Genomic DNA, 18,512 nt, shown 5'->3' with positions numbered 1-18,512 from the left:
AGCACCATGAGGAATCAAAAAAAATCCAAATAATTACATTACTGAGGTGCAAAAGGAGAATTCTTAGTAATGAAATGCAAAACTATGAGGAGAGAAAAAATGAAATGGTAAATAAGCCGAATTTAAAAAATAAACAAATAAAATTACAATCCTATTTTCAGTTATGAACTAGTTTTCAGAAAAAATCATTACTGTTATGAATATCATCATTCTTTAAAAAAATATTTGTTAAAAACACTAAATAACTAACCTCCTCCTGTTGAGTGAAGCAAAAAGAAACACTGAAGACAATCACATTTTTCTGCTTCTTTCCTCACAAGATCAATTATTTTGTCACTATATAAAGTTCCATATTCCTTATGCCCAACTGCCCTATAAAATTTAATTCATCATGATTTTATTTGAACACTGATGTAAACAGATATCTATTCTAGGTGAGCTCCCAAAAAACATTTTTAACTTCATATCATTAAAATCAGGAATACTGATACAGATATGAATTATAAAATAAGTATTAGCAAACATTCAAATATCAAAACATGAGTAATTAAAAATCAAAACATTACATCATTTAACTAACTTATGTTATTGAGATTAAAATAAATGCACAGTAATTGCTAAAGCAGATCAAAAATAAAATGGAGAATCGTTTTCTGAAAAATGCAACAAAAGTTATTCAAAATTTTTAACAAATACAGAAACTTTTTTGAAATTTACTTTTACATAACTTCTGAAGCATTTGGTAACAAAAATTTCCTTTAATTTTCACATTATTTTATTTTATTTTTTATAAACTGGTATGATGAGAACTCTACCCAATCTGGAATTTGACTTTGTGACCAAAACTTATGCAATGCAGCCACTGCAAAACTTTTAAACAAGAATTTCAGGCTGAATGTAATCTACTCCAAATGACTGGCCAGATTTCAGGTTGCTAATGACATTTACTTCAAATATTGATGTGTATTGCTGAATGCATTTCTCTCAGATAATTTCCAACATGATTCTTATTTCTAAATAACTTAGGGAATTGAAACAACGTAGATCCAAATATAAATTAAATAATACTTTAATAGATATTTCGGCAATGTCTCATTGCCATTTTCTAAAGGAACTTACAAAAAGGCAGGAGCACAACAAGCTCTAACAATATAGTAACTGGAAATGAAGATATGAAGCTATCTTTCTCCTAGAAGTCCTGTTGGTGCCCTCTGGCGGGCTAAGTAGGCATTCTTGGCCATTGGGCTGAAGGTCTGCTGATGTATGCCTCCCAAATTTGGGGCAGTCGCATACAACCAAATTTGTTGAGGTTTAGAGAGTTTCTTAGGGCAGAGGCTGATTCCACAAATAATCTTTCGAATTTATATTTGCTCCAGTGTATTATTTTTGCTTTCTTCCACCGTATTCTGTGGCGAGTATCCAGAGCATGGTCTGCAAGACCAGAATGGCTATATTTGTAGAACCGGATGTAGTCCTTGTGTTCAGAAATTCTGATATTCGCTGTCCTGCCTGTTTGGCCAAAGTACGACAGTTTACAACTGCAAGGGACCTGGTATACACCAGGTAGGTCTAGGGGAAGTGGTTGGTCTTTGGTAGAGTGGATAAGGGATGCCAATTTTCTGTAAGGCCTGTAACAAGAGGTGAGGTCATGTTTTTTTAGAATTTTGGTAATTTTTTTTGAGGTGCCTCGGATGTAGGGAATGATGATGGATTTAGAATAATCTTTTTTGTGGAGGGGGGGAAGGGTGGCTGTGGTTTGTAGGTTTTAATATGTTTTGGATTTTTTTTTTGGGGGGGGGGGGGGGGTAGCCATTGGCTGAGAAAGTGTTTAGGATGCGATTTAGTTCAGTGTTAAGGGCTATGTCGTTAGAACAGATTAGTTTAGCCCTGTTGTATAGTGTTTTTACCACTCCATATTGTTGTGAGGGGGGGGGGGGAGATTGTTGGTGGATGTATCTGCCTGTATGGGTGGGTTTTCTGTAAACTGAGAAAACCAAAGTTCCATCAGGTTGGCGGGTGACTAGTGTGTCTAGGAAGGGCAGGCAGTTGTTTTCCTCTTTTTCCAGGGTGAACTTGATTCTGGCGTGTTGGTTGTTTAAGTGTGCGAGGAAGGAGAGGAGTGTTTCAGAGCCATGTGGCCAAATAGCGAACACATCATCAACGTAGCAAAGCCATATGGTTGTTTTTTGTGGGGCAGAGGCTAAGGCTTTTTCCTCAAAGGTCTCCATAAAGAAATTGGCTAAGGGTGGGGAGAGAGGTGAACCCATGGCTGTCCCCTCTATTTGTTTGTAGAATTTTCCCTGCCAAACGAAATAGCCTGAGTTCATTGTGAACTGAAATAGGGCTGAGATATCGGGAGAAAATTTAGCTTGGATTAGCTCTAAAGTTTCCTTGAGTGGGACATTGGTGAATAAAGAGGAGACTACATAGAGGGGACAGCCATGGGCTCACCACTCTCCCCACCCTTAGCCAATTTCTTTATGGAGACCTTTAAGGAAAAAGCCTTAGCCTCTGCCCCACAAAAACCAACCATATGGCTTTGCTAACCTCATCTCCTAATTTATACTACTCAAACATAGCACATCCACAATAACCATATATTCAGCATGCTGCTCATTGGTCGAGTGGTTAGCGTATCTGCTATCCAGCCAAAAGGGTGCGGGTTCGAATCCCGCCTTGGGCATGGTTGTTTACGACTGTCTGTGAAAATACTAGTAGTGGTGGTGGTGGGCAGTAGATGGCATTGGTGGAATGAGTTATGGAGTAGGTGCCCTCCCTCAATGAGTCTTTGAGGTGTCATGTAATAATAATAATATCTATAAATCCTTAATCTATGATTTTATGATGTTCTTTCCTCCAATTTCTAAACTTTCTTAGTAGCATCCAAAACATTCTGCAACTTTCATGATTTTTATCTTTTATTTCAATGACTTAGCAGTTTGCATATAAGGAAGAATGCTTTCTTACATTTTTCTCTCTAATCTCCATAAACACATGTTGAACATCAGAAACAAAGGGGTTGAGTTTGTTGCTTTATTGAATATGATGCAGCTTAAGATTGTTAGCATTAGTGAAACCTGGCTATCAGAATCAGATAACTGTGATCAAGTGTAATGGGTATACTATTTTTAGGAATGACAGAAGAGATAAGAGAGGAGGAATACTACTAATGATATCAAATAACCTAAGTCCAGTTAGAATAGAAACTCGAGAAAACAACAATGGTAATAATATCCCATGTAGCAGTGAGTTCGAATCTATCTGGTGTGAAGTGGAGGCTAACAAAATGAAATATATGATGGGGTGTTGCTAGAGACCTGGCAGTTCACAGTAGAAGGGGACAAAGAAATCCATCATCATCGGCACTCCTCTCAATTGGTCCAATGCAATTAATTGTAGGACAACTTTGAATACTATAATTTATCAATTAACACAGGTAACCAAATCTACATAAAGTGTGGGACAATGCTTTTGTTTTAAGATGTATTAGAAAATAATAATGAAAGAGAATGCTATATTTGGTTGGTATATTTGAATTACACAAAGGTGTAAATATAATAGTAAATTTGAAAGAGGAGGAAGAGGCTTACCTCCTTTGACTACAATCACAATCTGCAAAAGCACTGGCAGAAAACGGGACATTCAGTAGATCGACACTGTTCCCAGTGTCGATCTACTGAATTGATGTTTTATGTAAATATGGGCAAAATATTTGCCCATGTTTACATAAAAACAGCAACGCAAGACAAATGATAATGTTCAATTGGATTGGTTGACACAATAACCAATCATAGTCACTGATTTCTGGGTGCCATTGTCGCAGCACACACCTTGTCTCAGTGCACGCCACTGAAATGCTAAGAATTTCACCCACTGCACCTTACTTCATGTAATATGAATTTGTTATATTATCTGTAGACTGCTCCATCCTGCTTTTTTCCCCCCTTCATTTTTCTTGCTCCTTCTCCTAATGCTATTAGAGTATTCAAATGCTAAGGGTGAATCTTTCCTATTTTGCTATTTCATTTCATCTCATGCAGTGGGGAGTCTGCCTAACCTAGTAGGCAGAAGTTCTAATCCACCTGGCCAATGTGGGATGAATTGGGGGACAAAACTTCAATTCATCCTACATTGGCCAGGTGGGTTGGGACTTCTGCCTACTAGATTAGGCAGATTCCCACTGTATGAGATGAAATGAAATAGCAAAATAGGAAAGATTCACATCTAGCCTTTGAATACTTTAATAGCATTGGGAGCAGGAGCAAGAAAAAAAGAAAGGGAAAAAAAAAGCAGGATAGACCAGTCTACAGATAATATAACAGATGTGAAAAGGGCCTCTGCAACCCTACCACTTTTTGCTTCCAGTGACTTCACTCCAAAATGCTAATATGGTTATGCCTTATAATACATCTCATGCTGCACTGATTGTCACACACACAATAATCAGAGCCACATTCAGGACTTAGGCAGAGAGTCCTGTTCAAAAAGTATATTACGGTCTCCAACAAAAGTCAGTGATATTGTGAATGAGGAACAAAGAAGGTATATGAGTAATCTTAGAAGGGAATTTTACATAGGCACATGGAATGTTCAGAGTCTATAGATGGGTACTCTTGAGACTTTCTGTAAAGAGATGGATAGGTATAAAATTGACATCCTGGGAATTACAGAGACTAAATGGAATTGAGAAGGTCACTTCAAAAAGTAGGATGGTAAGCTAGTTTACTCAGGAGGCGACTCAAAGCATCAGCTGTGACACATCAGCTGTGACACTCAGGCAAGAAGCCTACTTCGTTATAACCATATTAATGATAGGTTATGTTCTATTACACTTAAGGCTCAACCTACCAATGTATCAATTGTGGTAGTTTATGCTCCCCCACATGGATAGGCCTGATGAAGAGAGTGAGGAATTCCATGAAAACTTATTGTTTTGGACTGCCTACCAAGGAAAGACATACTTTACATCTTAGAAGGACTTAAATGCAAAAGTAGGAAAGAATGAGAGTTAGGCTGGCATGTGGCATGCTTGGTCACCCAGACCAAACATGCTACACTCCATAATATAATAGATTTAGTTTAATCCTTTATCCCAGTGAGAGCAAACAAAGTTTGCGCCTGAAAATATCTTCAGGACTAAATATAGTGTTGTACTATCTTATCCAGTAAGTAGTGCAACACCAAGGCAACTCGTGGCAAAGGTGGAGCAAGCTACCAGGCACTTCTAACCCAGTACTTACTGGATAAGATAGTACAACACTATATTTAGTCCTGAAGATATTTTCAGGCGCAAACTTTGTTTGCTCTCACTGGGATAAAGGATTAAACTAAATCTATTATATTATAGTCTAACCTAGTGATAAATAAATTTTCAACATCTTTCTCTAAATCCAGAGTAATTTTTAAAAAAGGTGATAAACCTTTTGGCAACTCCCATAGGCACAGATGACTTGCTACTGCTTCTGCCTGGTATCTCCAGCTCTGGGCCTGGCTCCCACTGAAGAGACCTCAATAAAGGTCGAAACTAGTCTGGGTAGATGGCCAATCCCTTTAATGCATAACAGTATACATATCCACATAGGAAATGTGTTTTGCATTATGGGAGATACTGGGTTAGAAGTGCCTGGTAGCTTGCTCCACCTTTGCCACGAGTTGCCTTGGTGTTGCACTACTTACTGGATAAGATAGTACAACACTATATTTAGTCCTGAAGATATTTTCAGGCGCAAACTTTGTTTGCTCTCACTGGGATAAAGGATTAAACTAAATCTATTATATTATAGTCTAACCTAGTGATAAATAAATTTTCAACATGCTACACTCCAGTGAGGGTCTGTGATAGAGACCATCAGCTGGTAAGAGCCAAAGTAAGACTAAGGCTCCAAAAACTTCTAAGTCAGGCACATCCCACTAGACTGGATATTAAAGTAATTCCTAGTAGATTCACAGAAGAAACATCAACTCTGTTGGATGGTTTTTTTTGGAGATCAATGAGGAGAACTCACCAGAAATGCTTTGGGAAGCAGTGAAGGTGATAATACAGGATAGTCAAGAAGTATCTCAGTCCAATAAGAAGACCAATTAAGGGACTGAAGAATATAAGAGATTACATAAAGAAGCCAGAAGAGACATCAAGCAGGACAAGGAAAAGTTTTATACTAATAAATGTGAAGAGATAGTTTCAGATAATGAAGTACAATTATAAAAGGAAGTTTCGTTTAGTTTGTGACCTAAAGCACAAGTTTAAGCCCAAATTGAATATCATCAAAGACAGGAATGGAGCATTACTAACAGAAGAATTGGAAATCAAAAACAGATGGAAAGAATACTGTGAGGAACTGAGCAATAGAGTGGATAAAAAAAATTTGGAGGAGTCCTCTCACCAGGAAAATTGGAACCTCCTCAACCATGAAGTTGAAAGAGCAGTTAAGCAGCTTAACATCAATATGGCTCCAGGTCCAGATGAAATCCCAGCAGAGTTAAGGCCACAGATTGATTATAAGGATATGGGAGAAAGGATCATGGCCTAGAGACTGGAAGAAGTCAGTTTTCATACCACAACGTAAGGGAGATATGAAGGCTTGCAAGAACTATAGAACTATTAGTTTAATATCTCATGCAAGCAAAATTTTATTGAAGATCATGCTAAATAGGACTGAGGCCAAAGATGTAGCAGAGATGCCTGATAAACAAGAAGTTTTAGGAAGGGTACCAGAGATCAGATCCTTTGCCTTAAATCATAGAAAAATATAAAGAATTCAGACTCTCTCTGGTAATGTATTTCTTAGACTACTCTGAAGTTTTTGACTGTGTTCAGCATGTAAAACTGTGGGAAGTAATAAAAAGAATGGGTTTTCTTCAACGCACTATCAGGTAGATGGCTAACGTGTACAATGATCAAGAAACCACGGTAAGAATAGATGTTGGATTAACTGATTGGCTTCAGGTGGAAAAGGGAGTTAAGCAAGGATGTTTACTTTCTCCTCACTTGTTTAGTGTGTGTGTGTGAGATAGGTGGTAGATTGATCAGTAACCTGAGGTATGCTGATGATATTGTACTCTTTTGTAATGACAAGGAAGAATTAGGAAAAATTCTTGATAAAGTTAACAAGATCAGTAAAAACAGAGGACTTCAACTCAAATCCTAGCAAGACAAAGATTATGGTTCTCAAAGGAAATACAAATAGGCAAGCTCTTGCGAAACAAGTGTACCTTAACTGGACTGGTTTGCCGAGTGGATAGCATATCTGCTCTCCAAACAAAAAAAGGCTGCAGGTTAGAATCCCACACCACGGATGTTTGTGATGTAGTTGTGGTCAGTTGGCAATTGAATGGCAGAGACAGAGTTGTAGAGCAGGTGCCCTCTCTCAATGAGTTCTTGGACTCCCTGGAGGTGTGTCAAATAATAATAAATGGAGAAAGAACTGATGGAGTCAGCAAGTTTGAGCACCTGGAATCCATTATTAATGGAAGAACTGCTGTTCAGAAGACTTCAGAAGATTAGGAATGGCTAAACAACAGTCAGAGACTTGTCTAAAATCTGGAAGGATGGATCTATCTCCATAGGAACAAAGTTGAGCATTTTGGATGCAGTTGCTTTTCCAACAGCAACTTATTGATGCAAGACTTTTAACCTAAAGAAGTCAGATAAGAAAAGGATAGCTGCTTTTGAGATGTGGTGTTACAGAAGGCTGTTGAGGATATCATATACTGAAAGGCATACAAATGAAAGGGTGTAGAAAAGATAAGTAGAACTTTAAGGCTCCTTACGGATGACAGAAGTTAAAATATTTTGGACACACTGAAAGGATGGAAAGAGGACTTCTCATAACAATAATAGAAAGTGAAGTTCCTGGAAAAAGAGGAAGGGTAGACCATCAATGAAATGGATGGATGGATGGTGTGGAGTGAATGATTTTCAGAGAGTTGAAGCCCCAGAAAAGCATACAACAGGACTACATGGCGAGGTACATCACCGAGCATCAGACTGACAATATGGCATCTGTGGATGCCCAGTGAACAGATGATGCAGCATCTATATGTCTGTTCAAAGGACTGAAAGGTATCTGTATTTGTGACTGCATGCTTGAGCTATTAACGTGAATATGATGCATTATGCATTGAAAAGTGCCCTCTTCATGAAGCATTAGTATATCGTGTTTAATTTTAGGAATCATATGAAGCCAGGAAACAATTAGGTAAGTATTTAACAGGAATAAATGCCAAAATATATCAGTGATATTACTATGCTCTTTAATAGAGCAGGAGTAAGACCCCCCCAATCTTCATTACTGTGCACAGTTCTGGTCACCTTGGGATGAGAAGCAGATGAAGAGGATCCAGAGGCGAGTGATCAGGATGGTGGCAGGTCTATGGTATGCATCTTATTGAGGACAGTTTGATGATTTGTAGGTTGCAGAAATTGACTGACAGATGGAAAAGATGTGATGTAAGTGAGACATACAAATCACTGAAAGTTTTTTTTTTTTTTTTTTTACAAAACTGATCTAGAGGAAATTTTTCCCAAACAGGTCTGGCGATGGAAGAACTAGGGATCATCGTTGGAAATTGAGCAAGAGTGTAATTAGTAAGGGAGTTGAGACTAATCTTTTGCTTGTAGAATGGTGAATGAGTGCAACAGGCTGCTGGGGTTTGTTGTGGATGCCTTGATTGTGAATGAGTTCAAAGTAAAGTATGATAGATATTGCAAAAATGTTGGATAGTGCTTGGCATAATGTTTAGGGCCTCCTTCGATGAGTCTAAGGACTCGACTCCATGAAATTGTCTATATAATAATAATAAAAAGTAATTCATTTTTTATTCAGGAACTGATGAAATTTTACTGACTTATCTATCCTTCCTGAAGACAGGAATGAATATATTCTTATAGTGCAAAAACATCCCATCTCCAACAGACTATACTGCAGAAGCAAGGAAAACTGTATTTATTGTATTACTAAATGCATTCCAGAGACATTTACAGTCCATTATTATTATGGACAACTCCAAGGAGTCCTTACTCATCGAGGGAGGCCGAACATCATGTCAAGAACAACTATTCAACATTCACACAGCATCTATCATACTTCACCTTGAACTCATTTACAGTCATGGTACCCACAACAGACTCTAGCAGCTTATTCCACTCATTTATCACTATCCAAGTAAAAAATCTAGCTCTAACAACCTTGCTAACCACACTCTTACCAAGCTTCCATGGATGGCCCCTAGTCCTCCCACTACCAGTTCTATTCTCAACAATATCTTCTGAATTAATCTTATAGAAACCCTTCAGTAATTTGAATGTCTCAATCATATCACCCCTTTTCCACCTATCAACCAATTTCTGCAGTCCACAAATCTTCAACCTGTTCTCATAAGATTCATTCCATAGTCCTGCTATTATCTTGGTCGCTCATCTCTGGATCCTCTCCACCTCCTCCCCATCAAGAAGAAACCCTGGTGCCCATATCTGGGCACAGTAGTCTAGACTGGGTCTTATCAAGGCTCGATACCGAGGAATAACCCGTTTGTTTCTGCTCGTTAGTGTTTTTCAGCAACCAAGTGATTTGATGAGCTGATTTTGTCACTTTTGTGATGTGTCTCCTAAACTTCAACTCCCTATCCACCAACACTCCCAAATCCCCGGACTCTATCTCCTGGAGTACAGTTCCACCAATGTGATATACTGCTGCTAATCTTTTTACCCCAAAATGTAAAACCTTACATTTTTCCACATTAAACTGACATCCATTCTCCTTAGCCCAGTCTTCCAAACTATCCAAATCATTGTGCAAAATTTTGACATCCTGAGCATTCACTATTACTCTACCAAACTTTGCATCATCTGCAAACATGATGCACAGTACCTCTCAGATCCTTTCCTATATCGTTAATGAACAAATTAAACAGTAGTGTTCCAAGAACAGAACCCTGCAGCATACAAGTCACAGACAGTCTTTTGGACTCTACTCCTGAATAAACCACTCTCTGGTATCTCTCCATCGACCACCCTCCTATCCATCTCACCAACCCTATATTCATTCTCATATGCTGCAGTTTACTGATTAGAATTTCATGTGGTATCCTATCAAAGGCTTTAGCAAGGTCCAGTAGAATCACTGTAAACCCGTTACCCTTATCCAGTTCAGCCGTCACTGTGTTATAGAACGTGAGCAAGTTACTGAAGCATGATCTACCCTTCACAAAACCATGCTATCCCCCATACAGTATCCCATTATCATCTATCCATTTCTGTATTTTTCTCTTGACTACTTTCTCCAAAACCTTGATAATGACTCCTGATATGCTGATCGACCAGTAATTTTCAACAGCAGTCTTGGAACCTCCTTTATGCAGTGGAACTATTTTCCCCTCTTTCCACTCCCTTGGAACTAACCCGAAATTTATTATTTCAGGTTATTATTATCTTTAGCTGCTTCTCGTACGACACGAGCTTGTATACCATCCAATCCTGCAGATGAATTGACATTGAAGTTTTGTACTAGACTATTCACCTACACTTCATTTACCACAATTCCCATATAAGCTGTTGTTTCTTCCATTTCTGCAATGTCACCACCTGAATGATATACTCTTGCAAAGTGTTCACTCAGTAATTCTACTAAATCAACTGATTCGGTTACCTCCCTACCATCGGCATTCTTTAAAATCAATTTGCCGTATACATTTTTTCTTTTACTTGCAACATATCGAAAAAACTGTTTGGGATTCTCTTTAGCCTGCATGGCTAATGTTCTTTCATAAACCACTTGAGCTTTTCTTGCCACACTTGTTACCCTTCTGGCTTGGGCTTTATACCGTTCATGTGCCTGCAGGTCACCTTTCTCCTTCAATTCCCTCCACACTTGTTTCTCTTTTTGCAGCTCAAGCTTAATCGTGTTATTCATCCATTTAGTCCCTACTTGATTTATTATTCGGACTCTAGGGATACAGTTAGCCATTGCCTCCTACAAACACTTCTTAACTGCCTCCCATGCACTATCAACATCCAGCCGTTGCAGTTTTACCTGCCATGGCACTGAACCGATCAAACTCCTAAGCTTGTCATACTTACCAGCCTGATAATTCCACATGTACCCTGTGTTAATTGTAAATTCCCCAACTTTAGCCACCTCCCAAGTCAAGACCCTATGATCACTCTCACCAATTGGTGGCAATGTGGTCATATTCATTACAGTCAAATCTTCAGATGCAATTACTAGGTCAAGCACTCTCTGACCCCTAGTATTTTCCATTACATGCTGTCGCAGATAGTTATCCCTTAATAACTGGATAAAATACAATTCCTTCCTCGCATGTGTCCTCTCCTCCTTCCAATCAATGTTACCATAGTTGAAATCTCCCATAATAATTACCCTCCTTCCACTCATTTCTTCTATTTGCTTATGCATACTATCTTCACCATCTATTCCATCACCTGGTCTATAACAGCACCCAACTGTATATTTTGTTCTGCGATCCTCAATCTCACACCAAATGACCTCAAATGTGCTCTTTTCTCTTTCCTGCAATTCAACTTCTATTCTCTTTGGCTGCAGCTCATCAGCTATCATCAATAACACTCCTCCCTCCATTTTATTCTCCCTGTCACTGCTGAACACACTATACCCCCTTCGCATTCAATCCCACTAACTATATCATCTTCAGTCAGCCATGTTTCACTAATGCCAATAACCTGTGGTCTGGAAGTGCCAACCAAGGCCAAAAATTCTTCCTTCTTGTTCCTAATACTCCTAGCATTAGTATACATAAATTGCAGAAGCCCGTTAGTCCCATCCCTACCTTGATGCCTTATACTAACTATCCCATTCTGATTTGTTGTCCTTATTCGCTCGGGCATATTATACTCATTCATACATTCAACTGCCTTCCTCATCATCATCAATTTCCTGCCATGTACCCCTCAAGGGGTGTACAGGATATGATAGTAATACATGAAAAATTTACATCATTACTAACTTCCTATCTACAATTTTCCCTCCAAATCAGTCTGTTACTTGTCAAGACTCCAACATTATCAGATCTTATACTTCTATCGTCTAAGGCACTTTTTATCGTATCAATCCACCTATATCTTGGTCTTCCTCTGAGTTCTTTTCCTGCCAACTTGGCAGAGAACACTTGTTTTGCTAATCCTCTCCTCGCCCATTCTGTTTAAGTGACCATACTACCTGAGATTAGCTTTGCTAACGCATTCCTGGATGCTGACAATGTCAAGTTCTTTCCTAATATCCTCATTTTTAATATGATATTGCCATTGATGCCATCTGTTCACACCAATAATCTTTCTCAGGACTCTCATATCTGCAGTCTCTAGTCTTTGGTCAAGTGTTTTACTTCTGACTCAGCTCTCAGATCCATAAGTTAAAACTGGTTTGAAACAGTCTTGTATACTGCTAATTTAGTGTTCCGACTAATTTCTCTCTTATTCCATATGAATTTATTCAATTGACTTCCTACCATACCAGCTTTGTTGATTCTGTTGTGTATTTCTATATTTAATTTACCATCTTCACTAAAAATCGTGCCTAAGTAGCCGAAATGTTTTACTTGTTCCACAGGTTCCCCGTTCACAACACAGTTGACATTTTCAATGATTCTAGCTATTTTCATTGTCTTTGTCTTTTTATTGCTGACCTTCATACCATATCTATTACAACAGTTATTCAATTTAGTCAGAGAATCTTGCAAACTTGTAGCAGATTTATTTAGAAGTATAACATCTCGCATAAAGCAAAGAGTTGACATTAACATCTCCAATTTTGATATCATGTTTAATACCACTTTCTTTCATAGTGTGATCCATATAGATAATGAATAACAGATGGAATAATGTACATCCTTGACTCACACCAGATTTAACATTAAACCATCTTCCTGTATTTCCTTCAATTCTAACTGCTGACTTACAACTCAAATAAAGACAAAGTATTGCTTGATATAATCCACAAACACACCATATAACTGTAGCGTATGGAATAGCTTCTCTCTTGGCACCTTGTCATATGCCTTCTCCAAATCGATAAAACTTAAATACAGATCATTGTTATATGCACATGATTTCTCCACTATTTGTCGTAAAGTGAAGATCTGATTCTGACAGCCTCTATTTGACGTGAATCCAACTTGTTCTTCACCAAGCTTTTGTTCCACAATTCTTCTCAACCGCTTCTCAAGTATATTTGCATATATCTTACCAGGAACACTCAATAGGGATACACCTCTAATTCTCACATTCAGTTTTATTTCCTTTTTTATATATGGGCACTATGAGAACTCAACTCCAATCATCGGAGTTGAGCTATTTTTTGAGTATATTTGCATATATCTTACCAGGAACACTCAATAGGGATACACCTCTGTAATTCTCACATTCAGTTTTATTTCCTTTTTTATATATGGGCACTATGAGAGCTCAACTCCAATCATCGGGAACTCATCCCTCTGTCCAGGCATTCTGAACTATGCAGTGCAGCCACTGTAAGACTTTTATACCACCATACTTCAGCATTTCTAGTCAAATATCATCTACTCCTGCTGCCTTTCTACATTTCAAGCCTTTGATGGCTTTTTCTACTTCAAGTATGGATATGTATTCCTGAGTGCATGCCTGGTCAGTGTTTTTTTTTTTTTTTTTTTTTTAATCACCATTTGTTTCATTTAGCAGTTTTTCAAAGTAATTACTCCATTTATTTAAATTAAGGGGATATTAAATCCCACATTGTTTTAAAACCGAATAAGAAACTCAAGATTGGAATCAGAGAGTTTCATGTCGAATATAGTAACCTATAAAAATATCGGCAATTACTAGCGTGAGCCAATCTGATTCCAATCACCTCGTTGTTTGATGAAAATCTCTTTCCTGCCAGCCATTTTCTCATGTTCATAAACAGATAGTAGTCCAAGGGAGCCAAATCTGCACAGTAGGAGGGGGGGGGGGGGGACAAAAGGACTTCGTAGCGTAAATCGAACAATTTTGCGGTCACAATTGCAGAACAGTGAGTGGGTGCATTGTCACGGTGAAAAAGAATCTTCTTTTTCGCCAAGTGTAGTTGTTTTTCCTTTATTTCATTATTTAAATGATCCAGCAAAGATCGCATAATACACTCCGGTAATTGTTTTGCCCTTTTCCAAGAAGTCTATAAAGATTATGCCACGAGCATCCCAGAAGACGGTGGCCATAACCTTTCCTGCTGAAGGAACGGTTTTCGCTTTCTTTAGTGCAGATTCCCCACTTGCAACCCACTGTTCCTTGGTTTCAGGCTGGTAGTGATGAATCACTGTTTCATCCACTGTTAAGAAACGATGCAAAAATTCCTTTGGATTCTGCTGAAACAGCTTCAAGCTGTCCTTGCAACAGTTCACACGTTGACTCTTTTGATCCAGTGTGAACAAACGCAGCACCCAGCTTGTGGATAGTTTCTCATATGTAAATGTTCATGCAAAATATTATGTACATGGTCATTTGAGATGCCCACAGCCTTAACAATTTCACACACCTTCACTCTTCTATCATCCATCACCATATCATAGATTTTTTCAATAATTTCTGGAGTAGTGACCTCAACAAGGCATCCAGAACGTTCAGCGTCACTTATGCTCATATGGCCTTATAAAGTTACTAAACTACTTATAAACCATTCTAATCGAAGGTGTACACTCACCATAATGTTTATCAAGCTTAGCTTTGGTTTCCTGAGCCGTTTTGCTTTTCAAAAAGTAATGTTTAATCACTATACGAAATTCTTTCTCATCCATTTTTCACAAATCATACTTGATCGATTCAAATGAACGCCAAACACGGAGTAATAAATCTATGTGACAAACTTAATGTGTGATCCTCCAACAGTTGCCAGCAACTAAAAATAACCTCGATACGTACTGGTGTTGCCATCTCTTAGACTTTGCAGGAACTCATATCGAACACCTCTCATACTCTTCTCACTATCAGCATTGCCACAGAAACCAAATCAGATCCAAGCACGCACAATAGTCCAAGATATCAAGACCTTATAAATAGGTAAAACGACTTCCTTCTCCTTGCATATCAAAGCTCATTTCAGCATTACAATTATCCTCCAAGTTGCACTTGCAGTTTTTGCTACATGGATCTTGAACACCAATTTCCTATCTACTAAACCATCAAGATCCCTAGCTGGATCTGTTTCTACTAGCATAATCCTACCAATATAAGTTAGGACACTGGATATCTCATTACAAAAAAGCATAACTTTACATTTACTAACACTTGAACTGACAGTTTCACATTTCAATCAAATCTTCAAGTACTGCATATGAGCTGCATTCCTGATTAAATTGCCTATCTTTGCATCATCAAATTAGTAATAATGTAGAGATAATTAGTCAAGTATAATTAGTACAGAATAATGTAACACAATACAATGAGCATGGTAAATTGAATATCCACATTCATATTTAGGTGTTTAGCACACCTAAAATGATATAGAAAAATGTGTGCATAACTGTACTCATTCACACAGTGTTTTTCTATACCTCAAAAAGTAAATTAGAAATCAATTCAATTTCACATGGCATATGACTTGAACTGGCTAGAAAAAGTTCTGTGTTAGATGCATAGAACAGGAATTCTAAATTATCTAATCACTAGTTCAACCATGGTACTAAAGTAACAACAGGTTTATAAATAAACTTTTGGGAGTGGGATTATAAAGAATAAACATGCGCTCACACACACACACACACACACACACACACACACTATTATATATGCCAAAGAATTGCTGCTGGTATGCTATGTATGTAATATACTTTTGTTTAAATATTAGTTTTAATTTTAATATTATTATTATATTATAATATTAGATGGAGGAAATCAGAAAAACAGCTTCAGTTGATCTGAAAGGATATTATTATATGGGCTACTCCATGGAGTCCAAAGACATCACAGGAGATCCACGCTAATCATACACATAATGCCTGTTATACTTTTCCTTAATCCGACACTTTTAATTCACAAAGCACCACGCTAAATTTACTCAACAAAATTCCATTCGTTCCAAACAAAAAAATGTAGTCATTTGTATTCTTGTTAACTTACAATGTGCAGGAGTGTCCACTTGTTCTCTTTCATCTTATCATGTACCAAAAAAAAAAATTATATAATATCCATTACATTCCCTCTTTTATGCATATCAACTAAACTTTGGAAGCCACAAAACTGAACCTATCATAGGGAGCATTAAAGAGACCCTTAAGCATCTTGGTCACTGACCTTCAGATTCTCTGCTCCTCCAAACAGCACATGGTTACTATCAAGGCCTTATTATAAAGGATATTATTAACAGTGGAGATAATTTGCACCCTAGTCTCAGACCTGATTTAACAACAAATCCTCCTGTACCTCCAATTCTAACAGCTGACTTACAACTTAAATATCAATTTCTTGATATGAATCCCCCATTGGGTGTTCAAGGTTACTATGACAGCACTACATAATTAAGTTTACAGTATCACATCTATTACTTGTGAAAACTCCAATATTGCCATATCTAAGATTTCATGCTTCTAAGGCACTTCTGAATCAATGGACCTTGGTCTTCTCTAGGTCTCCTTCCGGCCATCTTGGTATCAAATACCTATTTTGCTAACCTTCCCTCATCCATTCTATTAAGTTGCCATACCACCTTATATTAATTCTGCTGACACATTCTTAAATGATAATAACGTCAAATTCCTTTAAAACGAAAAACTTTATTAATAAGAGATCATACGATTTAATGAATAAAATACAAATTGCCAACCAGTTTCACTAGCTACTGTCTAACATTATCAAGGTTGTACTAGTGTAAATACAAATGCACCATGTTACATGAATAAAGAAGCATTAGTACCTATTAGGCTGTTACATTTCATAATTCTCATTTGGACGTGTGCATGTGTTAGTCAGAATCCGGTACATGACCACATGTTGTGTGGTTTTTTGCGAATTGTAGTTCTATTAAGCCGAGAGAATTGATGAGATTTTTCCATATGTCTTTAAGAATAGCACCCTGATTTCGATTTAAATTGCTGCCTGCGTGTAGTACCACTGCTGATTCTTTAAAAGTTCTGTGTCTGTAGCATTCCTCTATGTAAGGCATAGAACTGTTTTTCCAGTCTATAACGTGATTGGATATTGAAAAATGGTGAGCTAAACCTGAGGTAATTATTCTGCTGTGATTTACATCTCCCACATGTTCTTTCTGTCTTATTTCAAGACTTTGAGAGGTCTGTCCAATGTATGATAGGCCACACGTGCATGGAATTACATATACTCCAGGATGTTTGAAGAATGGGACTTCATCTTTAGGTAATCTTAAGACCTGTCTGATCATAGTAGTTGGTTTAAAAACCACTCTGATATTATGAGCTTTTAACATTCTAGCTAATTTTGTGGATATTGAACTAATATATGGAATCACTGCTGTGGATACATATTGGGAATCAGTTACATGTTGTTGGAGGTTGTCTTTGAATAGAAATTTGTTTAAAACGTTGGTGGAGCATCCATTCAGAGATAGTCTCTCAGCTATTTGCAACAGTTCTAACCGTACATCATCTTCTTTTGAAATAAACTTTAAGGCTCTATTGCGGAGCATATGAATGATACTGTGTTTTTGTAATTGATGATGGTTTGACGAATAATGTAGATATCTTCCTGTATCTGTGGGTTTCTTATAAATGGACAGTTGGACATTGTTATATTCTCTCTTCACCAGTATGTCAAGAAAGGGTAGTTCATTGTTCTTCTCTAGTTCCATAGTAAATTTGATCTCATTGTGTAGTGTGTTGATTTTATTAATAAATACTATTAGGTTTTCCATGGTATCTTTCCATATGATGAACACGTCATCGACATATCTCCACCATATCGAAGGTATAGGTGAAATGTAGGAAAAAATGTCTTTCTCAAGTTTTTCCATAAATAGGTCTGTGCATGGTGAAGACAGGGGACTACCCATGGCTAGACCTTCTGATTGTTTGTATACAATGTTATTTACTATGAAGAAATTTGATTTCAGGCAATGATGGAACAAATGGGTGATGTCCTGAGGGAAGAGATCCTTTAGAACGTTGACCACCTCATCGACCGGAACTCTGGTGAATAGGGACACATCTAGACTTGCCATAATGTCAGTTTGTGAAATTGTGACTGTCTTAATTTTTTCAACAAATTGTTGAGAATTTTTAACATAGGTCTCTGTTTGTCTGATATGTCCTTTCATTACATTTGCAAGATGTTTTGCTTTTCTGCAATGGCCAAAAGAATTTACTACAAGACTTCGTTATCAGAGAAAGGATACAACACAACAACAGGTATGAGCTTAACATTATTGATGCAAAGTGCCGAGAGCAGTTTGATGATATATCTAACAGTTTGGACTACATGACTTGGAATTAAATAGACTGCTTATTACAGAGCAGTTACGAAAAAACTTTCAGGAAGAGTAAAATCACACATTTAAAAA

The 18,512-nt window shown here is 37.5% G+C and overlaps 1 protein-coding gene across 1 annotated transcript in view; it reads right to left on the bottom strand.

Moving 5' to 3' along the window:
- LOC150106866 (tubulin epsilon chain-like) overlaps positions 1 to 18,512 on the bottom strand; it is a 197,550-nt gene that overhangs the window by 125,186 nt on the left and 53,852 nt on the right. Inside the window, exon 5 of the mRNA XM_090393493.1 lies at positions 251 to 372. Within this exon, the coding sequence (XP_090249619.1) occupies positions 251 to 372 (122 nt within the window). The remainder of the gene's footprint in view (positions 1 to 250; positions 373 to 18,512) is intronic.

This window comes from Typopeltis vanoorti, chromosome 5 (assembly GCF_054136105.1).
Source record: "Typopeltis vanoorti isolate ZY-2024b chromosome 5, IOZ_Tvanoo_1.0, whole genome shotgun sequence".
Classification (NCBI taxonomy): Eukaryota; Metazoa; Arthropoda; class Arachnida; order Uropygi; family Thelyphonidae; genus Typopeltis; species Typopeltis vanoorti.
Note: the sequence above shows the minus strand (reverse complement) of the source record. Positions and strands in the feature narration are given on the sequence as shown.